This window comes from Rhipicephalus sanguineus, chromosome 11 (genome assembly GCF_013339695.2).
Source record: "Rhipicephalus sanguineus isolate Rsan-2018 chromosome 11, BIME_Rsan_1.4, whole genome shotgun sequence".
Lineage (NCBI taxonomy): Eukaryota > Metazoa > Arthropoda > Arachnida > Ixodida > Ixodidae > Rhipicephalus > Rhipicephalus sanguineus.
The window spans coordinates 43410518-43435401 of record NC_051186.1 but is presented as its reverse complement, the minus strand read 5'-3'; the positions used below and the strand labels follow the sequence as shown (position 1 = coordinate 43435401).

Sequence of the window (24884 nt, the reverse complement as noted above, 5' to 3'; positions counted from 1 at the left end):
TAAATACCGAACTAATTAGACCTTACTAATTAAGACCACGTTCATTAATACCATGAAATTTGAGACCTAGCTGACGCTGTCTTCTCTGAGCATATGTTGAGCCACATAAAAAGCTGGAAGAGCTAGGTGATCACAAGCTCTGCTGGTGATTCCAGCCTTGCACCGCTTGTGTAGGCTGACCACATTTTTTGTGTTGGTTACGACTTCATCATAATGAGATAATTATTTTTTGGCATGCACACAAAAATGACCACTCATCTGTACAGTAAAATGTTCAGATTTTTATTTGTGGCCAACACCGAGCCGAGGAGGAGGAAGAAAAGCTGTCGCTCCGCGTTCTTTTCATCCGTCACTCACACACACGTGCACAGTCGATAAATCACACAACCGAAGAAAAAAGTCATAAATATACACGTTGTGCTTCTGCTAAAAGACTAAAAAAAATGTCCACAGTGTTCTGGAGGAATGGAAACACAAATAAGGTTGCATCTTTTACTCGTCTCATAAAATCTTATTTTGAACAGACAGTGCACTGTTCACACTCTCATCGCCGTCTACTTCACAGAAAGAAAAAAATATATATATATATATATATAACACTGCCATTTCATTCGGGCTTTCGCTAGAAGCTCGAACAACAGGCAGAGCATCATCCGGAACAGTACACCACGGTTGGCAACTATGACATCACACACTATGCTAAAAACTTTACAAGGTACTGTCTGCTCTCTGCAGCAGTAAGTGTGACACTGAAAGTTACAACTTCCGTTGAACCTCGATATAATGAACTCCATTGTAGCGAATCATATCGCTTATATTTCTAGCACCGGTTAACAAAGTGTGTTTGTCCACAATTTTGGCATTACAAAATTTAACAGCTTCCACAGAGTGAAGATTGAGGTATAAGTGCAAATTACGGAGGGCATTTGCACTCACTTGGTTGTATATGTCTGATTGTTTATGACTTCATTAGAAAAAAATCCTACAGGAAAAAATGTCCATGCATATTTAAGGTAGTGCAATGTAATAAAGTTTGAATGCAATAGTTGAGATCTTCACAGCTTCGTTATATCGAGGTTCAACTACATCTTTGTTATGTATCACTGGATAAAAAAAGTTCTTATAGCATACTGTCACACACAACGTAGAGTTTTCCAGCATTCTGGGTAACTATACAGTATGCTCCTACTAATTAACATTAACATAATTGAAGTGCGAATTTCAGCTGGACATACTGAAGGTTTAGTCTCTGAGAGAAGCTTGAAGCATACGGTCAATCAATAAAAATTTTATAAATTATGAACTTAATAAATAAAAGTGCAGAGGATCTTATAAAATGTTGCCAATTAGGTAGTCCTGCTGCACGCATTTTCTTGTGCAAGGCAGTGCAGTGATCAGTCTGCAGTCTTACTTGTCTCTGGATGTTAAACAAACAGAAATGCAGTGGTTGAAAGTGAAGGCAGCTGAACGCTTCAAAAACTACCCTTGTAGCCTCGCAGGAATTCGGCCTAAACAATGAACACAACTTGAAGAATTTATGCTAATGAATTTCCTTCAAGTTCTTTTCTGGGGCAAAACCACACAAGTGCCTCCTATATAAGCAAGTGTTCCCAAGCTAAACAAATTGTCCCCATGCTGAGCGTAAAAGACTCAAAAGGGAGTGACACCGTAATCGCCGTGAGGCGCGACATTGACGAAAGCACACAACTCCGACACGAACACATCTTTTCGTTTCACTCTCGTTATTTTTGCATTGACGCGGCGGACTTAAACTTTGTTGACAATAACTTGTATATGTACAATGTCCTTATGTCTTTCACTTACGTCACTGAAAATCTTTCGTGGTCTTCAGTGACTGTGAAGCAAGGAAGCAAAAGACGTATTCACGATTTTTCACTGCTCGATAGCGTGAACCAAGCCGTTGAAAAGTTTCTCATTGTATTGAACTGCCTCGAGCCGCACGCAATGTGCATGCTATCTCATTATCTTTCTTTCAGCATGCTGTGAAATCTGCATGTTCTTGTGATGGCAGAAGGACACACTGTAAGAACACGCCCCTGTGCAGATATTTTACCTCATGTGGGACAAAGTCGTCAAAGCAGTATACGCGAGATCATACATCTTAGTGACCCACATATGACAAACATCACCTGTCTGCCTATTATGGCACAGAGTCATTTCGTGCTTTGCCTTTTGGCTACACATCCACCATGCAGAGCTGGCACACAATTCACTCCCGTTTCTACGTTACTTCGAGAAGGTGCACGGAACTATTTTCAAATACGTGAGGAGCAGCACAATACATGGGTACAGTCCACAAATGCACATCCAATAAAAGGAATTCTGCGTAAGCACTGAAATGCCTACGCTATCCGAAACCAAAATCGTTCACCATTCCTTCTGCCACAGCACACAGCCTTATAGTCCAGCACATGTTCTCGGATATGTCACGGTGCCTCACTCGCTCCTCTGCTCAAGCAGTCTGTGTCACGGATTTTAAAGTCTGCACGAACACGGGAGATCTGACGCACAGCACAGTTCTCTGGACGAGGTCGTGACACAGTTCCCTTTGTGAAGTCGTGACACCGTTGTCTTTACAAGGTCAGGATGCACTTGACAAGGTCATGACAACTCCCTTGGCAAGGTTGTGACACTGTTGACAACGTCATGACACAACTTCCTCCGCAAGGTCATGACGCAGTTTTCTTTACAAAGTCGTGACACACTTGACAAAGTCACGGCACAACTTCCCTGGCAAGGCTGTGATGCAGTTGCCTCGACAAAATCTCGACAGTCGTCTCAAGATAGCCATGACGAGGGCGTGACAATTCTTTCGACAAGGTCACGAAGCAGTTCTCAAGGTCATGTCGGTGTCCTTGCCATATGCAGGGGTCGGTAACCTTGGTGTCGCTGCTATAGTTCTGGTCATTCTTGCCAGCTTTGGCATAAATACTCGATATCACAAAGTGCACGCACTTGAAGAAAAAGACCAGGAGCATCTTGGGGAAGTGGGGGGAGGGACGAAGGTGCCGAGAAAAACTGCGAAGTAGAGACATGGCTGACTTCGGTTTCTCAGACGTAGCCGTTAGCAGTCTTCTGGTAGTGTGTTGGCTTGGGCTTGTTGAACGGCCTGGTGTTCTTCCGCCTCCACAAGCAAGCCACACACATGAGAGCCAGGATGATGGTCACCAGGATCACGATAGCAATCACGTAGCCGACCACGTCGCTGCTGGTGCTCTTGATGTAATGGTGCAGTTCTATGGAAGAGAAAAGAAGAAAAACGCACTTATTTGAATATTCAGTCTCTAACGAAAACTTCGACGACCAATTAAGGCCAAAAGAGTACAAATCTGGGCTGGTTTGTTTGTATTACAACGTGAAAGAAGTGTGCTACGTGCAGGATGGATAAAAAGATGCGGGCTTTTGTAATCTGTCTTTTTAGCCACCCTGCAGTTCTACGCTACCTTAACCTTTTTCATGTTACTTTAACGAGGTTTAACGAGGCTTGACCTCTTACCTTATGAATCTGCGATTCACACATATCCCCTTCAGTCACGAAATACAATGCACTGTCTACGTATATGTCAAATTCACATACCATAATTTCAAGGCACTCAACATTACATTCCAAGAAAAAAATGAAGTATTGTGTTGTTTTATGTGAGTTTAAGTAATTAATTGTAATTAGCATATAATTAAATAATTCATTATTCTAGAGTCAGTCATGTTCCATTTTGACATAAAAAGAATGAAATCATAGGCTCCAAATGTGTGTGCATTTTGTTTTTGGTTTCATTCATCTCGACAACGGAAAATACTCCTGACGTTGGCTCTGGAACGCGGCACGTCGAATGACCCATCGAACATCGCAGCGCCTTCACCAAAGTGATCGGCTACAGTCACACGCACCGCACTGAGGTTAAGTCAAGACATATTGACTATGACTGTGAAGGTTCAGTTTGTCTGATAAGCAATGTATCGTGCTCTCTTTCGGCCACAAGTTGACAACTAGCATAAACAAGTTGCGACACAAACGTAGTCATTGCCACTGAAGGGGATATATTAATGTTTATACTGCAAAACACGTGTTATAAAAAGAAATTGTTCCTTAATCCTTGTCATTCATTGTTCTATGACAACAAATTCCTTGCTGATTCGAACTGTGGTGGCCCTGGCTTTATTGCAGTTATTTGGCGTCGACTCTAGTGTTGTGACTGGGACTTCATGTTTCTTTGTTCATTTATTACGACACGACTCGAAGTGTTTGACTGATTTACTTGAGTTGAACAAGGCGTGAGTGTGATTTTGGGTGATTTATTTTCGTGTCCGTAGTCTTCATTATTTCACATTTTTCTGTGACAAGGAGAAGACGGCACCAACATATCCTAAACATCGTACATACAGAAAACAAAAAAAAGGACATCTTTGCTGAAATATCCTGTATGTACTAGTATGTAGCATCTATATGTCTTGGCTCACCAGCGCACTGCACGCAACAGTTGCCAGAGCTGTGGTTGTGGGTTCGGCACAAGTCCTGGTGGCAGACGGTCTCCTGGCAGTGCAGGTGTCCGCGGCTACACTCGCAGCGATTGCAATTGTCGATGACGCGCTGCTCCCCGTCGGCGAGCACCAGGCCACCTCGCGTGCACTGCCACTGGTTTGGCGCTCGAATGGCTCCATCTGACAAAAGATAAAGGGAGAAGAAAGAACATTGTAGTCATCATTGTGTGCTGCGATCGCCAGAGTGTTGTGGTGAGAAAGCAGGGAAGGCAAGAACATGTAGTGTGCATTGTATCTATATGCTATCTTTTAACTTTGTTTTGTTGTTGCATCGCTGTATAGTTTAGAGATGTGCACGGGCCGCAATTTCGCGGCCCGGCCCGGGCCCGATGCTTGCCGGAGGCGGGCCAGCCCGGCCCGATGATATATAGAAGACGGGCCGGCCGCTCAGGCTCGGCCTAGCGTGTCATACCCAAGGCCCGGCCCGGCCCAACTCGATCAACGATGCAATAAAGCACACGGCAACAAAAAAATGAAAATGTATTTATTAAGAAAAAAGGATGCCGTCTTTCCCTGTAGCTTCTCTTTTTAATTGTTGATAAAAGTCGAGACCGCCTGAGTGCAAAACCATTCACAAATTATTGTGCAGAAACAAAAGGTTGCCCATGGATTCGGGTTACAATTGAGCGCGTCGTTCCTGCATTATGTACCCTGCAGCACTGAAGTTGTACTTGTAGCTGGAATCGCCAAGATCTGTAGCTGGAATCGCCGATGACTTATGCCTGCCAGCCCGAGCCTGCCTGGGCCCGACTAACTTTACGCCGGGCTGCCCGAGCCCAGCCCACGGGGCGGGCCAGACCCGGGCCTTCGGGTGGGCCCAGGCCCGTGCACAACTCTAGTATAGTTTCCCGATAATGCATAGTGGCAGAAAGAATGCGCGGGCTTATTCAGTGACAATGATCATCACCATCGTACTCGGCCCATTTTTATGTCCACTGTAGGACGGAAGCCTCTCCCAATAATCATCAATTTGCCCTGTCGTGCAAGCTGATTCCGGTTTATCTCTGTGAACTTCTTAATTTCATCGCTCCATTGCAACAATCTTTGGGTTCTTTTCCCTTGCTTTGGTATCCACTCTGTTGCCTTTACTGTCCATCAGCTGTCTGTCCTACGCATTACGTGGTTGGCACAGGTCCACTTCTTTCGCTTAATATCAACTAGAACATTGGCTACACCTGTTTTTTGGTCTTAACCACTCTACTGTCTCCTGATCTCTTGATGTTACACCTACCAGCTTCCATCAACCCACCTCACGAAAGAAACGCAGGCAAAAACGTGTCAAATGTTTTATAATCTTCAGGTTACTGAGTAGTAGAGTAAGATTCATAGTTAAGTGGACTGGTTGATTTTTCATCATTGTTTACTATGATGAGCAACATGAGGAAGGCAAGATCACATAGAGTGCTCAGTAATATACATCCTTTGCCTTCACTGAGTTTCATAGTCTCATCACTGTAGTTTCCTAATACCTGTTGTGGTGTGGTAGCTTACAGGCTGTGGTGTAGCGCTGTTAAGCTCGAGGATTAGGGTGCAATTACCGGCCACGGTGGCCACATTTTGATGTGGGTGATGCTAAAAAAAACACCGGTGTTCTTAGCTTTAGATGCATATTAAAGGGACACTAAAGGCAAATAACAATTTATGTCAGAGTGAAAGCCCAATGTATGACAACTTCTAAAACGGCAATATTATGAACAGCAGTGCCCTACTTACCGAGAAATTAAGCTAAATGTATCACATGATGAGCGCCACGAGTGGGACATTTTCGAAGTGATCCTGATGACGTAAGGAAGTCGGCCTACAATAAATCACTAGTAATCAAACTAGCAGCAGTAAAAAAAGAACTTTCCGAGCATCAAAAGACGTAATAAAATGCTGTTTGTTCGTTTCCGCTTCATTCATGGAAAACAAAACCTCCGTGGCGTTGCCATGGGGAACGGCGCGCGTGGTTCAAAGGTTCCGTTTTCGCCGAACTGTGCCTCGCCCGTCTCAGTGGTAGTTTCGGGATCGCGTACTGCCGTGCGTGTTTTGCGCGCTCGTGAAAGTCGCTCTGACAGAAGTTCGACAAAATGCCGCATGCGTGTGATATTGCCGGATGCCCGAATGGTGCACAACGCCAGCGCTTCAGCAAGGAAACCGGTGTGTCTTTTCACTGGGTGCCGCGGAATGAACCCTTACGCTCGAAGTGGCTTAGTGTCATGCCATTGCGCCAGTGTGCTAAACAGTCAAAACCTCTGCGTGTGTGCTCGCTGCACTTTCGTACTGAGGATTACGAGACCAACCGCAGCTTGGTGACGGCTTTGAATGTGCCCATCCGAGCAAGTCTTTGCCGCAGCGCCCGTTGTTGCTACTGTGGGTCCCGCTACTTCCGCTCGGCTGCTACTAGTGTCGGCGGCCGCGCAGTAAAGGCGGGCAACGTTGGGCACGGCAGCAGTGACGTATGAGAGTCGTATTTTCAGGCGGGAGATTTGAAGCGCGCTAACGCGATGCGGACCGCTAAAAACGTGATTTTATTTCAAAATAAGCACTTCCTTGGCACAAAAGAGTGGGGTACAATTTGTTGTACCCCACTCTAGTCGTATTGTTGTTTCGGCATATAAAACCCCAGAATTAAAAAGAAAAACTCTAGTTTCCTAATAATCTATAGCAGTAGAAACAATGTGCAAACCTCTCAGTTGAGAAGATTTATTGTGGACATACTAGTTGTACCAGACCATGATCATGAGTGTGGCGTAGGGATGGTATTGCATGAAGATGGCTTTTCGCATATTTACGTATCTCTCTTTGGTCAATTACTCGGAGAATAGTTTATTAGCGCGTCTCTCATAATCATATCGTGGTTTTGGGACGCTAAACCCCAGATATTCTTATACAATAGTTTATTAGCGTGTAGCTCGCTATGCCAAGACTTCTGCAACTTTGGTTGATAAATATACAGCTAATTTGATGCATAGTGCAAATATGCATCAGCATACTTATTATTACCAAAGCCAGAACTGCGATCATCAGTCTGTCTGCTGCAGGACAGTGGTTATTGAGATCTTGCTAGAATAACAGAACGAACACTACATCTCTTAGTAGACTGGAAGTGTTGCGATGTCCATGCAGTTTGCTAGATTTCGGTGCCCTTATCAGTTGGCTCCTCTCTTGGAAGCAATGGAAAATTTTGGTGCCTTACCCGTTGAGCAAGGTATGCAGCAGCTCCCCGACGTGTGATTGGCCGATCGGCACATGTTTGGAGGGCAGCCCATCTCGGAGCACTGCACCTGACCTAGGGTGCAGTGGCAGCGCTTGCAGTTGTCGGGAGACCAGGACGCCCCGTCGGCATACACCTTCCCGTCCGTTCTGCAGACCGGGGATGCCTTGGAAGATGTAGCTGCTGCTTCAATGGATGGCAGGCAATGAGAAAGAAACGTTGTTATCATGGCATCTGAGCACTGCTGTGATATTGGCTTATTACTACAAAAAGTGCACTGCAGTGTAATACAAATGAGGCAAAAGTTCAGGGGAATATGGAAGCTTGAGGAGGCGAAAAATCCTTGAACAGGGTGTGTAGCTAGAGCCAACATTTCGGCAAGGGGAATACAAGACCACTTGTCGAAATGTTGGCTCTGGCGACACGTCCTGTTCGAGGATTTTTCAATCAATGCAATGTAATATCAAACAGACATGTTTGATGTGGAGCTGAAACGCGTATACGAAGGAACAGAAAGCACAGGACGAGTGCCGCTTTGGAAATCAAAGGTTTATTCTCAAAAAATGCAAACGTAAACATAAAGGTACTGTCCTTTCCATTTCTTCGTATGTATTCGTCTTTCAGCACTGCATCAAACATGTCAGTATTCCAAATAGCCCAACTGTCCATCCTATTGCAATAACATACAGAATAAGGTCCTGTGGTCCAACGTTTATAGAACCGTTCTATAAACGTTGCTGTGGTCAGAGGATTTAATGGGGCCTCTTGTTCAGTAAAACCTGCTGCTGGGCGAGTTGGTTCATACTTGCAAGGAAAAAATGGATGCGTCCAAACTATAGACAAGGACGCAGAGGACACAGACGAGTGCAATGTTCCTTACGTACCTCTTGTTCATGGAATACGTAAAAATGTGATGTAAAGTTGCAACTGGTGATGCAAAACAGTAAAAAAAACAAGTACAGATACTATTGATATAGTTAAGACTCTAATAAATACAAGTATGAGCTTGAAACGTGTGTTAAATACATGATATATATATTTAACTATGCTAGACAGGAAACAAAAATTGTTACATCCAACTACTAAGTACACGATGTTAGAGCAACAGAAAAACATGCGATGCCATTGTAAATGCAGTGTCAAGCATAACTAGCACAACCTTTGTTTGTGCAGCAGCATTGACAAAGAAGAGTAAACTTTGGACAAAGAAGATAAGATTGAAGTCATAACTAAGCATCTGAAGATCAATTTAGCTTACACTTAAATTCATAATGTTTATGTGACTTTATAGATGGAGGCAATGTAATCTAGAACGAAGCAGATAGTCCCCTTTTTTACCATAATTACTCGGAACCTTGGCTAAAATGCAATTATTGTTTCATGCAAATTGGGTTACATTAGCATATTTACCCGCACAATGTTTCCCTTCCTGCAATTTTATCAGCAGAATGATTTTATTTTCTTCCGCATAATGACTGCACTTGGAAATTATCGTTACAGCTGCCGGTGACGTCAGCAGTGATGCAGTTTCTACAGGCGATATACAGGCAGTAATGAAGTTTCTACAGGCGGCAGTTTCTGATCCTGCAGTTTCTGCAGGCCACCCAGTTTGTTGGACGAATACTCAAATTAATGCAGCACTAAAGAGAAAAACGAATTTTCTCATATTAGTAAATTACTCTTTCGCAAACACAAAATCGCTTGCTGCGAGAGGATGCTTGGTAAGCAAGAAAATGCGAAAAAACAAAATGCAGGTGGCGGCACCACTTTAAAATTCCCGCACCAATCACCGTGACATCATAGATTTTGACAGCGTCTACTAGGGCCTATGTAGTTCCTAATCAGTAAAAATTAAGTACATTGTCCTCTGAGGAGGCCAGAGACTTAACAAACCAAGTTTCAATGAATTCGTTGAGCCAATGTTGCCAAAATACGAAAAATGCATTTTGAAATTCGTGACCTGAGACGCGGAAATTTCGGCGCGAAACTTGAAACGAAACTTTGACCTTGATATTGATATGCGTCCTTTATTGATATGCCTCTGATGGTGAAATTAACAACATTAGTGCTTTTAGAATACAAGTTGTGAACCTAAACTGATTAATTATTTCTCTTTAGTGTCCCTTTAAGAGGTTGGTGTGCGTGTACGTGTGTAACGCCACAGCTGTCTGCAGCTCAAGGTGTTACAGCGTTGGTTTCGCGTTGCGAGAACGGTTGTGGACAACTGCATCTTCCTATACGTACTTGGGCAGATGGGGCAGCAATGATTCTTGAGAAACAGTGGCTCCAAGCACGTCAGGGGTGGGCAGGTTTCACGGAAGCAGCGCTCCTTGCCGGCGCGACACAGGCAGCTCAGGCAGGGCTCAGGGCGCCACGACTGGCCGTCCTTGTACCCACCCGCACACGGCAGCTGGTTGGACTGGTTGCTGCCCAGTTGTTCCTCTTCTGTAAAATAACGGCGCCACTGTCAGTGGTGAGCAACAAACATGGTCAATCAGGTGCATTACTTCGGTGCCACACACTTGGACGACAAGTGAGAATGAGGCAAGCTGATGGGCTAGATTTCTCTGTTAGTTACAGCAACACAAAGAAGATAACAAGGGAGGCTAGCGAAAGCATGGGGGAAATCAACTGGCCTGTTATTGACATGCGGAGATATAAGTGAAACCTCCTTATAACAAAGTTGAGTCCGACGCAAAAGCAGCCTCGTTATGCCTGAAATTCGTTATAAATGTACATTTGTCCCACTGCAGTAATGGTGAGATGTCTTTTCATTTTGTTATTTTCAATACCTTGTGACACCTGTTTTTGTTATATTGAGGTCTGGCTTATTAATAATATGGTAGAAGAATGTAAATAATATAATTCTTGGGGTTTTACGTTCCAAAAGCACGATAGAATTATGAGGGACGCCGTAGTGGAGAGCTCCGTAAGTTTCAACCAACTGGGGTTGTTTAATGTGCACCTAAATCCAAGTACACGGGCCTCTAGCATTTCGCCTTCGTCGAAATGCGGCCTCCGCAGCTGGGATTCGATCCCCCTACGTTCGGGTCCGCAGTCGAGCACCATAACCACTAGAATACCGAGGTGGGTAAGTGACAGATGCAACTAGATGGAAAGACAACCACATGCAAAAGAGCATCGCATGTGAAAGTACGGGCTTCGTCTTCCACCAGTGACAAGTTTTTTGACAAGTTTTCGAGCACTATGATCTCTTTTCTTGATCAATTCTTTATTTGAATTAAGTAAAGATTACGCAATTTATCCTCTGCTTCCCTTGGTTCTCATTGTCAGTTGTCTTCATTGTGATTGTGACTCACACATATGAAGGCCCACACTTCAGCTTCTTTTTAATGTGAAAACATTATATGCCTCACGAAGCGAAAAATCTGGTATCCGTCCAGTGTGTCGCATTACTACCCTATGGAAACAATGCTCGCAGTACCATGTGATTATGTACGTCACGATGATGTTGCCAGATAACAAAGTGATGACATCATGTCATAATATTGTGTGATACATACATCAAGATGGAATGGACGTTGACACACTCAGATATGTCGTGCCTTAACATTCAGTGCAAGTAAGAAGGCTCAGAAATCTCTGCAACTTTTTGTCTCTATGGACATTAGTAATACAGGGGCCTGGCTCAAGCAGTAGCCTTGGATCTGGAGGAGTAGCCAACGGTAGTAGCCTGTACGTATATAGCGTAGCAGGACTGACCTGTGCAGGTGGCACAACATTGTCCCTGTTTCCTCGTCGGGTTGGCGCACGGTGCTGGAGGGCATTGCATGGTGTCGCACAGGGCCATGCCATCCACGCACTCGCACCGGACACAATCGTCCAGCCACCAGCTGTCCCCCTCGCGGTGGATGTGGCCGTCCAGACCCTGGCACACGCCAGTGCCTGCTGGTGGCCAATGGAATGGGCTGGCTGCGTCATCTGATGAGAGGGAGCCACAGACAGACAGATTATTCATACGGAAGTACATTCTAACAGTAAGGGCACAACCTTACGAAGCCAACGAAGACACTGGGAGAGGGGGAGTTACTTGTAATTTTTGATTGAGGCGTAGTAATCGTATAAAGGGAGATGATGATTTGCCACCGGTGGGGAACGAACCCCCAACCTGTGCATTGTGTGTGCAATGCATAACCAGTTGTGATACGGCAGCAGATATTCCTCTGTCCACTTTCATAGGCATTCGTGTATGTGTACGCTCATTCACCTGCGACTAGCACCGTTCACACGGCCATTTGCGACTGGCAACGAAAAAGTGACTCAAGGTGACCAAAGTTCACACCTGCGTGTGACTTATACTGGTCGCCACGCAGAATTCACATAGCTCGCATATGGCTCGCATTGTCCTTGCTCCATAAAATAAGCTGATGTCCTGTTCCTGTGCATCTGATTAATTAAGGTGTATGCTACCGCAGTTGCGCGACTGAAAAATCGAGCAGCGAGCAACTGAGACAAAGCAGTCGCTTTGCAACCAAAGCGGCCATTGGTGACCACTCGCAACCAGTTGCTTTGTGACTAACTTGGTTGCGCGACTGGTGATAGTCGCAGGTGTGAATGAGCCTTAACCCTGGGTATGTTAGTGAGTACCACTGATGGCTACGGCAAGTGCCCCTTTTGCAACTCCCTGCTGATGCCCATGTGTACACATACAAAATGTAAAGATTTTGGTGGAGGCTGTTCAGTCCCCCTAAACAACCCCGCCGGCTCTGCGACTGACGTAGTGACCTCTAACAGCACTGAAAATGGAGACGACTTTCAAGACACCTTGTGGCATGACTTGCAAAATCAGGCAGCGCAAGCTTCAGCCCGATTTCACACGTTACATTTCTGCAATTGCATTGAGGCCCTAGGCAGCAGCTGGTCCTTCAGATTGCTCTCATATGCACATCAACATAGCTTATGCGCACAAAGTGACATAGTGCATAGCATTTATGTACAGTGGCGCTGAATATGAGTTGCAACACACTGGCCTTGGTTGAAGTGGGCCCAAGCCTATACTGTAACACCGGGAAATGTGAAATTGGTACCAGTAGTCACAACAGTGATCGACCATGGGCAGCATGTTGCATCTCTAAATTGGGTGCAGCTGTACTAGGCTCCCTATAGAACATTACGCAGAAACACTTGCCACAGATGAGGATTAAGGGAAGCGTTTGCGCTGGGTGTGTGGACTCACTTTGGCACACAGGGCAGCAGGCTCCGGGTTCCATGATGGGGTGCTCGCAGTAGGTTCGCGGGCATGCCACGAGGGAGCAGACCTCGTGACCGTTCAGGCATGCGCAATGGCGGCACTGATCTCGCCACACGCTTCGATCATCACGCGGGCACGACCGAGACAAACTCGTGTGGTTGGCCGCGCCGTGGGTTGGGTAAGGTGATGACGATGGCGATTCTGCGCAGGCGATAAGCGGATGCTTTTGCTCACTCACCTTGACTCACGATGAGAACGGGAGACACAAAGCACACACGCCCGCCTTCCTTGAGGGTTCACGACTGGGTGACTTCTCGCCAAAGCGGTTACTCGGTCACTACTGCTCTACAGTTTGTAAGGAAGCAGGCGATATGGCTCATGCAAGCTGGCAAGCATCCTTAATAAGAAAGAAAATCGGTCCCTAACAACATTTTACCAAGGCATAATAATTTTCTGATATTAAGCACAATATCACTTTGAATAATTGACATTTTGCAGAAATCTATAAGCTGGCTTTCCTGCAAGGATCTTTTCAATCGAAAACTCTTCCACAAAACGACTGTGTCGCTGTAAGTGAGCTCGCCACTCCACATATCTGCGAAGGTGTGTGAGCACCACTAAGGCTTTTCAAAAATTACTGCATGAATGTCGCGCAGTACAGTAAGCTATGGAGTACAGAGAGAAAGGGAGGAAAAAAAAAAAGTAAAGGTAGGGATGAGTGTTGAATCGAAAAAAAAAAATAGTTCGTTCTGCTAGTCTGTGGTTGATGCTGTTCGCTTCGAAAATATACTTGCTCGCACATGCGCAGTAACTATTTTACAGAGTGTCAATTGCAAATTCAGTGTCTTCACTGTCTTCTTTTTATGAAACCTCCATATAACGAACACAGATATAACGAAATATCGATTATAACGAAGTAGTTAAGAATAATCTTGCAATACATACAGTGTTGGAAATATACGCTTATAACGAATTTTCGGATATAACGAAGTTATTTTCGTGTAAGATACAACTTCGTTATAATGAGGTTTGAGTATATTTCTTTTTTTTTCAGTCTACAGTTTTGACGATCGAAGAGACGTGGGTTCGTGCTCACTTTCGCAGACGGGGCAGCAGACGCCGGGCTTCTTGACCGGATTGGCGCACTTGGTCTGGCACATCTGTGCCTCGCACTTGGCCTTGCCCGATATGCACTCGCACCAGGTGCAGTCGTCCTCCTTCCACCGTTCACCATTGTTGAAGCGCAGCCCTGACGAAGTCAGGCAACCTGCGCATCAATGCAGTCTCTAAGTTGTTTAAGACATTCTGGGAGAAGTGAAAATATAGGAACGAGTGTTGCGTCACGAGCAGTCAGACTAAAGCTATTATACGGGACGGTCTTAACCATCATAATGGGCAGGTCATACAAGCAAACATGCGACTATTCTGACTTTCATGCTAACGTTTAGTGCATACAGTGTTTTTATTCAAAATAGTCGAATCTCGTTGCAACTAACTCACGTATCCCACGAAAAGCACTTTGCTATTTTATCTGTATATTGTAAGTGTAATATGTTTCATTGAAACAGTCACAAGACAACTTTTCATTTGCTTCTTTATTAGCTTTTGTTATATTGCGATTCGACTATACCTCGTTATAATGAAGTCACATCTGACACGAAAAAGCTTTGTTTTGATCGATATCCATGATAAACGTGTGTCCGTTGCACTGCGATAATGATTTTTCATTCCCTTCGTCTTGCCCAACAATCTCTTATATTCATATTCATTATATCGAGGTTCGGCTTCAAGTTCTGAGAAATGGCATAATCGTGAACCTTGTTGGCTTATAGAAGTTTCTTTTGGCAAACACGAGAACATCAACACACAAAATGTGTCAGTAATTGTGGTTGCACGAAGCGTCCCAGATGTCGCCACCAGCGTACCACAACTAACGCTTTACCAGTAGCCTGGTACTACGCAAACACCTTTGCGCACACCGCAACAGCGGACACAGTAGACTGCCAAATATGATGGCAACAGTGCCATTGTGTTGTGGAAGGGCATAGTACTAATACGTCCTTAACTATAGTTTTCACTGTAGTGCCCCTTAAAAGGACACTAAAGTTAGACAATGAATCGGTTTAGACTGATTAGCTCTACACTGAGAACTCTAATGCCGTTAAATTTCACCATCACAGGCTTGTTAAAGGGACACTAAAGGCAAATATTAAGTCGACGTTGATTGTTGAAATAGCGGTCCAGAAACCTCGTAGCGCTGCTTTTGTGCCAAGGAAGTGCTTATTTTGAAATAAAATCACGTTTTTAGTGGTCCGCATCGCGTTAGCACGCTTCAAATCTCCCGCCTGAAAATACGACTCTCATACGTCACTGCTGCCATGCCCAACGTTGCCCGCTTTTACTGCGCGGCCGCCGACACTAGTAGCAGCCGAGCGGAAGTAGCGGGACCCACAGTAGCAACAACGGCGCTGCGGCAAAGACTTGCTCGGATGGGCACATTCAAAGCCGTCACCAAGTTGCGGTTGGTCTCGTATCCTCAGTACGAAAGTGCAGCGAGCACACACGCAGAGGTTTTGACTGTTTAGCACACTGGCGCAATGGCATGTCACTAAGCCACTTCGAGCGTAAGGGTTCATTCCGCGGCACCCAGTGAAAAGACACACCGGTTTCCTTGCTGCAGCACTGGCGTTGTGCACCATTCGGGCATCCGGCAATATCACACGCATGCGGCATTTTGTCGAACTTTCTGTCAGAGCGACCTTCACGAGCGCGCAAAACACGCACGGCAGTACGCGATCCCGAAACTGCCACTGAGACGGGCGAGGCACAGTTCGGCGAAAACGGAACCTTTGAACCACGCGCGCCGTTCCCCATGGCAACGCCACGGAGGTTTTGTTTTCCATGAATCAAGCGGAAACGAACAAACAGCATTTTATTACGTCTTTTGATGCTCGGAATGTTCTTTTTTTACTGCTGCTAGTTTGATTACTAGTGATTTATTGTAGGCCGACTTCCCTACGTCATCGGGATCACTTCGAAAATGTCCCACTCGTGGCGCTCGTCATGTGATACATTTAGCTTAATTTCTCGGTAAGTAGGGCACTGCTGGTGATAATATTGCCGTTTGAGAAGTTGTCATACATTGGGCTTTCACTCTGACATAAATTGTTATTTGCCTTTAGTGTCCCTTTAATAGAGGAGAAAGCCAAGGTCAGTTTAAATTTCCCGCCGAGATCTCGATGGTGACGTCACAGATTTCAAAGTGTATTTTTTTTCTTCTATTTTGGCCACATCAGTTCCATGGAATACCATAAAACTTGGTATTTTAAGTCCGTGGCTCCCTCAGAAGAAAATGCACTTCATCTTTACCGATTAGGAACTACATAGCCCCTAGGAGACACCGTCAAAATCTATGACGTCACGGCGACTGTTGCGGGAACATTAAGGTGGCGTCGCCACTCGCATTTTCTTTTATTTTCTCGCTTACCAAGCGTCTTCTCGCGGCAAGCGTGGTGATTTTGGAACTGTGAAAGAGTAATTTAGTTATATGAGAAAAATCGTTTTTTCTCTTTGGCGTCCCTTTTAATGCTTGCGTTGTACTACCAATACAGCTTGCTTACCGAGGCACACGGGGCAGCACTCTCCCTCGGGCTTGTGCAGCCACGAGCAGTGCGTGTCGACGCCCTTGCAGACGTTGTCGTTGCACATGGCGACGCCGTTGCGGCACGAGCAGGTGCTGCACTTGGTGTGCCACGTCTCGCCATTCTTGTACGTCTCCTTGCCCACGTGACACACGCGGTCACCGCTGGCTGCATTGCGGGTGAGGAAAGGGTACATTACTTGATCAGCACCATTGTGTAACCAGGGGGGGGGGGGGGCAGGGCCGGAGATGCATAAGCTCCCCATCCGAAAATTTGAATTTCACATGTGTGTAGATAGCCTGCACTTGACATCATGCACACAACTTCTCGACGTACTGGTACTCCGGCGTGGCAGCTTTGATGACGTAAAGAATCACGTGGCTATTAACACGCTTTAAGAGGTGACGCAGCGGCCGCAATGTTATTGGTCTCCGTGCATGAATAACGAGTGAACCTCCATGCGATGGTACTGAGGACCAGGCCCGTAGCCAGGGGGGGGGGGAAGTCTAGCTGCTCCCCCCCCCCCTCGATATTTTGGTGAAGTAGGTGTTTTTACCAAAAATAAATCACGAAAATAGCTGTTTTTCTCAAATTTCTGGCTACGGGCCTGCTGAGACATTAACGTGGCACCACAAGCTCTGCGTTCCACCATGCGTTGCTCCAACATGGCGCTTTCGGTGACGTCATCATAAGCCATCTGTATAATATACACACGCACGCATGCAAACGAACGCACGAACATACGTGAAGGGTTTCTCTCTTTAATTCTTTCTTTCGCATTACGCAATGCTCCCTCCCAACTGTTTCCTTCCGAGGGAATCGGACCTTCGTCCATGTGCTTATCAATCAGCGCAACACTTCAGTTGCTACAGGCAACAACGACCGGCCATGCGTTAATATGCAGGCAACAATGAAATGTGACAACATGGAATGACAATAGTGACCTCGGTAAATGATCGGATTGCCATATCAGAAACGGCCGCTCGTCGACAAGACCCCGATCGAGGGAGCATCGATTATTCGAAGACGGCGCATAACAACACGCGCGTGACCGGCGCATCTTCGAGGGCCGCATTATTACTGATCTCACTTAACTATTATTGCTGATCTCACTGCAACTTTGAAGCGTTGACGGCTGACGCCTGAGCGAGTGTCAGCAGTGTTTGTAGGAGTATATAGAAGAGTGAACGACAGGAAGAGTGAATAAACATTACAGAAAAGAAAACGTGGCAAAGAAAAAAGTGTGGTCATACGTCGCTTCATCATCTCTTATTACTGGATGGCTTAACTCGAGCTATTCAATGGAGGAAAGTCTGGCATAATGTAACCAGATGGCCGGCGATTACCATACAGTCCTTGACAGCTAGTAATTGATGGGTAGGCACCAACTTACTAAACATAACTATGCGCGCGAGCGACAAACGTGAGCCGCGGCACGTGCCTTGTGTGTCTGGCTCGCAGCACTATAACACGATTCTCGGTAATACGCTAATAGCTGCTGGAAAGCGTCCAGTTTTCATTCCTCGACACTTTATCGTTTCTTCTTTTTTTTCGTCGTGCGCAGTGCGCATTTATTTGGCAAACAACTTGTCCCAATCTGCCCATTAAAGCAAGGCCACGATCGACTGTAATGATATGGTAACTATAGTGGACATTTAAACGAGGAGACAAGAGCGGTGTGAGAGAGACAATTATCGCCATCTTTTTTCAATGCCTTCCTAAGGAAAGTGCGCGTGCTATAGAAACTTGTCTCACAACTTTCAAGGGCCTGTAAGCAACCTCTGAAAATACAACGAACGAGCGTGTTATTCTCTCCTGGTGTTTCCAGTGGCGTAGGCAGAAATTTGTTTCGCGGGGTGGTGGGGGGCACGCCCTTGATCCGACGTGGGGCCCGGGCAGGTAAGTGTGGTCGAGTGTCATTTTGTGCTCTCTACATCCCATGGCAGAAAAAATATCGGGGAGGGGGGGGGGGGCACGGGTTCGGTGTGCCACGCCCTGGCTACGCCACTGACACCAGCAGTCCGTTCACGTGACGTCACGAGTAAGGAAGCTCCGGATTGGTCCATATCCGGGAGATATCAGTTGTGAATTATCTCCTACCCTGCTTCGCCATGCAGTCGCACGCCTGTTCCGCCTTGTCTCGCATGGCTATCTTGCGCGATAAACTGATTTTGAAGTGTTTCTTCGTTTTGGCGCGTTTTCGACTGCGCGAGCGGAGATAATGGCGCGCAGCCGAACAGCGCGAAATCCTGATGGGCGCAGCGCTTAGTACTATCATTGTCCATGCGTTTTACGAAGAAATAAGTGACGATAAGCAGATAGCGCCTGAGGGCAGTGAAGGCGAGGGGAAAAAAAAAAACCACTCACTCGTCTTTGAGCTCGGAGTATAGCTTAGGGGCCCTTTAAAGGTGAAAAAATGAATGCATTAATGGAAGGAATGTGAGATTCAAACATCATCATTCTAGTGTAACACCTTCAGTGTCTGTTTTTGTGATCGTATAAACCGAAAAGTCGTATGAAACGTATGCTTATCAAGCAAGGTTCTTTAAAGATCTTCTACAACAGCGCATAAAACAGGGGAAGAACCAATAATAATCGACATACAAGCGCTGTAGTTCAACGAAATTCCTTCAACGTATTCAAACTTATGAAAGCAGACTCGCAAAGCTACTCAAGGAAATCAACATTACCTCGTAGAAAAAAGGATACAGCAGGGCAAAGTACACGACACATAGAAAATGACACTGTTCTCGTAACACGCATGACACACACCATCTAGAGCTGGTTTTACTTCTATTGCATTAGTTTGCTTTGGTGTTAACATGGCTGCTCAAAAAAAAAAAAAACAAGAAATGCTGCTCCCAGCTACGCATTAAATTTTCTCGGGCCAACAAGCTGAGTTGCATATACTCTTGTCAACAGCTCACATATACACAATTTTATCGACAGCTTCAGTAACAAATGCAACCAGAGTGGCAATGAGACGGACAATAATACAACACAATATTTGACCAATGTTGGACCAACACGAAGCTAATTGGCCTTGAAGTGGCCCCATGTTGGGCCAATATTAGCCGTGTTTTCTTGTCTTTTTCTTCTTCTGAATGCCGGGGAAAAATTGCTACGATGTCAGTTTTTACAGCGAAAGTTTCTAGTCTGAGCCTGGGTTGCTTCTGTAAAGCACAACCCTCTTCCTGTTATGCACTTCCGTTCCCACGTTCACTTCCGGTTTCTACAATGCGATCGACTGAGAACGTCAAGGCAGTTTTAATGCGTGTTTCTTTCACTGCGGCTCGTTATGCCTTGCATAGAAGTCTGGTAGCCGAATGTACAACTTAATGCGTTAACGAGTGTGCAGCACGCTATTGCCTCCAAGATGAGTTACACAATGTGTAACGAGCTGCAGAACTTTGTTTTTCTGGGCTTTGAAGCGCGAAGTGGAACCCGAGTATATTTCCGTGACTCACCGGGAACGCACTCATAGGTATCGCAACAGGAACCGGGCTTGCTGTTCCCCGTCTTCACCAGGCGGCGCACCTCGTCGGGCTGGCAGTCCTTCCCGAGGCAGTCGTTGGGGAGGCAGGCGCACCTGCGCGACACAATGAGTCTTAGCTTCAATTTACTATGTCAGTGTATACACAGTTAAGCGCTTGTATTATTGCCTATAACTGCTATTGGTTGGCTGCTGTGCTGGGAAAAGAAAATTACGGTAGACAACCGCAAGCCTCGGCAGGGTGGTGCAAAGGGGGCACTTGACCCCCCCCCCCCGAAATTTTTCGAATTTGCATGTGTATATTACACGCACACATACAAACGCACGCAAGAACACAAAAAAAAGGATGGTTGAACCCCCCCCCCCCCCCCCCGAAAAAAATTTCTGGCTACGCTTCTGCCCCCCACGAAGCCACACCAGCACCTGCCCCTCCCCTATCCCCTCTACGATGCACCACGGTTTCGCACCCCTCAAGACAGAATCCTGCCGACGCCCGTGTAGACAACTGATCATTGGATAAATATTGAACGGACGCGACGTCGTCGTAGTTAACAGCTAATAACCAACCATATACCCAACATTAGGAATCATTTGGCCATCTGTAAGCAACATTATCCACCAGTGTAACTGACATTAGCCATAATCTAGCCGGTGTACTAGCCAATATGTGTGCTAACGAGTGCTGGTAGAGTGAGATTAAGTAGATACGGTAGTTGAAGTGGCCTGACTTAGTGTGACTCTGTTAAGATTGCAATGTCTTCTGGATCGAGTCCGTATTTTTCGTCGAAAATCGGTCGCCGCGCCGTACCCCATTACACAGTGCTGGTGGAAGATGAGCGCAGTGTGTCATCTTCTTTCTTGTCTTTCTGTCATAGAGCTGTAAGTCTATACTGCATTTGGAAGAGCGTCAAGAAATGCGTTGTCTTCAAAATCGATGAGGGCTGTCAAGTTAAACCGCGACTAAGACATTTAAATCATGTCAGTATTGTCATTGTTATGGGCCACTGTGTCGCTGGCGACTCATGGCAACGCCGTGAGCATCGGAACGCCAGTGAGATCTGGCTAACACTGGCTGAACTGGTGTTCACATACTTACGGGCTCTGCTTTCTTGTCTTATCTGTTTCCCTTTGCCGAGTTCAGGTGGTAAACTGTTATCTGTCTTCCGATACTGATATCTGTTAACCTCCCTGCCTTCCACAAGACATTTATCGCTCCTTAGTGGCTGTAACACCGCGAGGGAAAAATGTGGTAGCGAACTACCGTCTTAGTCGCTGTCAAGGAAACATCGTTCCAGCGTACAGACCACAGTTAGTACATTTCCGCAATTTGTAAATACGTTGATCATTGCATTGGACTCTCTGATATACAGACGGGTCCACTGTTAAAGGGAACACTTGCGTTTCGGGAATGTCCGGATTTCGCTTTCGTGCAAAAGCATAGTGGCTTAGATCTGCATAACACTACTGGTGGTTGGCAGTTCCGAACCGTTATGATAGACCAGTACGTAACGTGCACAAAAATCTTTGCTCATCCACTAGCCGTTCGGGGGCCAACGAAATGAAAGTTGCTCATTCGAGCGTTCCCTTTAACAGTGGACCGTACTGTACATGCAGGTGTTTGCGTGACGGGACTTCTGCCATATTGCTGTGCCCCTCATTATAAGTCTTTGGAATCGCCTGACTTCTAGGCTGGTGGTCGAATACCATCACTGCATAGTGTCGAGCTCGACTGCATCTCTGTTGTCTGTACTCGTGTGAAAAAAATCACAGCATATCCACGGAGTGAATGATGATGAGTGGGCGAAGCTGCGGAGGTTCATCGGTAAACCGTGAATCTTCCGTGAATTCTGCCCAGTACATCATCACCGACGTGAGATCGGGCGCGTTTATACTAAAGGTTCGATGAGTTATGACGACTTGCAGCTCGCTTTAATTTTACATGTACGCTGTGAATTTTCATTGTTTAGAAAACCATTGCTTTAGAAAACATCTGGCGTCTTTCGTTAAGCAGCTGGCGTCTTTTCGTTTTGCTTTAGAAACATCTGGCGTTCTTCCGTTTTGCTTTTACAAAACATCTGGCGTCTTTCGTTGGTTTATTTCAGCAATCAACGGCGTTTTGAACAAAATTTTTATTGTTTAATCACGCACAGGAGAAATCCAAGGAGGTTGAAAAAATTGCTGGAGCGGCGATTATTGCTTAGTAGTGAAGCCGTGCCCACCAAAAGATGGCGGCTGCGCCCGCCATCTTACTAGGGGCACGATAAACCATCGGCGTTTGGCGAAGGAAAGCGAGCGCTTTCCACGCACGCCAGAGAAGTTTAATATGGCAACTTTTACGGGTCAGATACTGCTGCAAGTGTGTATTTGTTTTACTAGTTTTCGTAAGTCAGCATCAAAGTCATGGCAAATTTTATCGGACATCAATTGTCAATACTCCTCTCGACGGGTTACTTTTGTCGGCAACAACGATCTTTTATTTTGTAATTAACGTAGCATTTACACTAACAGATCAAAGCCATTTGACCTCTAAGCAGGCACGACCAGAAAAGAGCATGTTTCCGAGCTCTTTGGTGGGCAAAAGCTGGCTTCACTTTCACTGGCAAGGCGTTTCGAGAGCTTCCACTCCAGAATTTTTTTTTAACCTCCTTGGAGAAATCTCACCAGGCACTACCTTGGAGGTAAACAATGGCTGCTAATGGGAATGAGAGACAGAAGAAGTCGGCTTTTAGCGAACACACTTCTACTAACGTTTCCTACTGGAACATGCCAATGGCTGCTAATGGGGAATGAGAGACAGAAGAATTCGGCTTTTAGTTAACGCGCACGCTGCGAATTTTTTATTGTTCAACAACGCACAGGAAAAATCTCCCACCGGCACCACCTTGGAGGTCAAGATCTGGTACTAGCGTTAAAGGGGTCATGAACCACTTTTCCAAGTAATTATCTAATGGCCTCAGTATCGGAGTGTACTGCCTCCCGAATCGATTGCCGCAAAAATTTCTCGAATCCGTCAAGAATCAGCGGAGTTACGGGGGTTTGGCGCACGCTCCCAGCGCTTTCTCTCTTTTCTCGTGCCGACGAGCGCACTGGAAGCTAGACAGGGAGGGATGGCATGGGGGAAAGAAGTTACGCCAGCGCGCGTCATGAAACGCGATCGCTCTCCCGCTGTGATTCGCTTGCGCGAGTGCGGCTACCGTGTACTGAGGAGTGCGGCGCCGGCATGTGGCGGCACCCCGCGGCAAGAAGCGCATCTGATCCGAACGCCGCTCTCGATTTACGTCGGCTATCGGCCAATAAGCATGCTATGTCTCTTGCGACGTACAGCGGACAGCCGCCCCGCCCACCGACGAGAGTGAGAACCGGCCTCTGTTTGAAAAGAGGGTGCCTGGGGAAACGGCAACTTCGCGCTCCGCTTGTGGCCATTACGCGGCGCGCACGACTGTAATATTTGGCAGAGTAGTTCATAGCCGTGTCAGCTTTCCGCAGGATGTGTTTTTTCAATGAGCCCAAGGGGTGCTTCATGACCCCTTTAAGACTGGTTACGCACTACTACGACTACTACTACGACTACGAGGGACGAACGGGTGCCGCCTTAAGGAGCTTCGCCCCTAAAATGCAAAGCAATTAACTACTCTGCGGCGCGATATAGAGACAATTTAGAGTACTACATACTCCACTATGGTGACGCTGCACAATTTGACGAGCTCCAGCAAGTCGGAGCTGTGCATCGAACAGATGCTTTATGATTCAGAGCTCTGCATCTACTTGTGTATCGGAGAGCATCAAGATAACGATTTAGAGATACCAACAATGGTACGTGCACCCTAAAGCTGAACACCGCCGCACAAGAAATTCAACTGCCTTGGAGCCAAAGTGTAAACCACGTTCTCTCCTATGCCACAGCGCACACCCGTCAGAAATGGGATAGGTACATTGGTTTATTTTATTAACGATGTGCGCCTAATCACTATTCCAGTTGACTGTCACCCAAGTCTTTCGGGACACTTTTGGCTGCTGTGTACGACTTTTATCTGAGACTTTGTAACCTTCGAGATGGATCGGGAATACTCCTATCATTGGCTTATGAGTTTCGGCAAGCTACGCTCCGACAATGCTTCGGGACATACCGGACTCTGAGCTGCATATATCACGTGCGCGTTAAGCCAACATCACCTAGATTTGTCCTAGGTCGTGTTGACCAACAGCACGTTAAGCGCAATCATAAAAAAGAAAAAAAATCAGGAGCCCTTACTCTTTCTTTCTTTCTTTCTTTCTTTCTTTCTTTCTTTCTTTCTTTCTTTCTTTCTTCCTTTACTTCCTTCCTTTATTTCCTTCCTTCTTTCTTTCCTTCTTTCTTCCAAAAGAGTATGTGTGACTCTTTTCGGAGAGTCCTGACTTGTTAGGACACCCCGAAAGGGACACGTTAACACTCTTGTCGGTCACACGACTCTCAGAAGAGAGTATAATGACCCCCAAAATAGAGTTGACGTGTCTATACGTGGCAAGTCAGGCCTCTCCGAAAGGAATCACGCATACTCTTTTTTTTTTTCTTAGAGTGTAGAGCACTGTGGCGAGTACAATGATGCACCAACTGGCGCAACAGTGAATGCTTCTGCACTATGTCTCCCGGCACAGAGGCCGGCCCGGCTTGCAACGCCGCCAACCGGCCGGCTATCGCAATGTCCCGGTCGCGTCGTTAATACGTATACGCAAAAGGTCGCTCCCGCTGCGTCCTGCACCCCCAGACAAATAACCGACGAAAGAAAGGAGAGCGCGGCCACC

The 24884-nt window shown here is 46.1% G+C and overlaps 1 protein-coding gene across 5 annotated transcripts in view; it reads right to left on the bottom strand.

Moving 5' to 3' along the window:
- Window positions 1-261: 261 nt before the first annotated feature.
- LOC119374688 (cysteine-rich motor neuron 1 protein) overlaps window positions 262-24884 on the bottom strand; it is a 444084-nt gene continuing 419461 nt past the window's right edge. For 4 of the 5 annotated variants that reach the window (XM_049420441.1, XM_049420442.1, XM_049420443.1 and 1 more), the window contains exons 4-12: window positions 20077-20198; window positions 16589-16777; window positions 14065-14235; window positions 12954-13169; window positions 11480-11698; window positions 10001-10201; window positions 7739-7942; window positions 4480-4680; window positions 262-3257 (exon numbers count right to left, since the gene is read on the bottom strand). In XM_049420441.1, the coding sequence (XP_049276398.1) occupies window positions 3073-3257; window positions 4480-4680; window positions 7739-7942; window positions 10001-10201; window positions 11480-11698; window positions 12954-13169; window positions 14065-14235; window positions 16589-16777; window positions 20077-20198 (1708 nt within the window). In that variant the 3' untranslated portion in view covers window positions 262-3072. The remainder of the gene's footprint in view (window positions 3258-4479; window positions 4681-7738; window positions 7943-10000; window positions 10202-11479; window positions 11699-12953; window positions 13170-14064; window positions 14236-16588; window positions 16778-20076; window positions 20199-24884) is intronic. The other variant, XM_037644863.2, reaches the window with a different exon arrangement.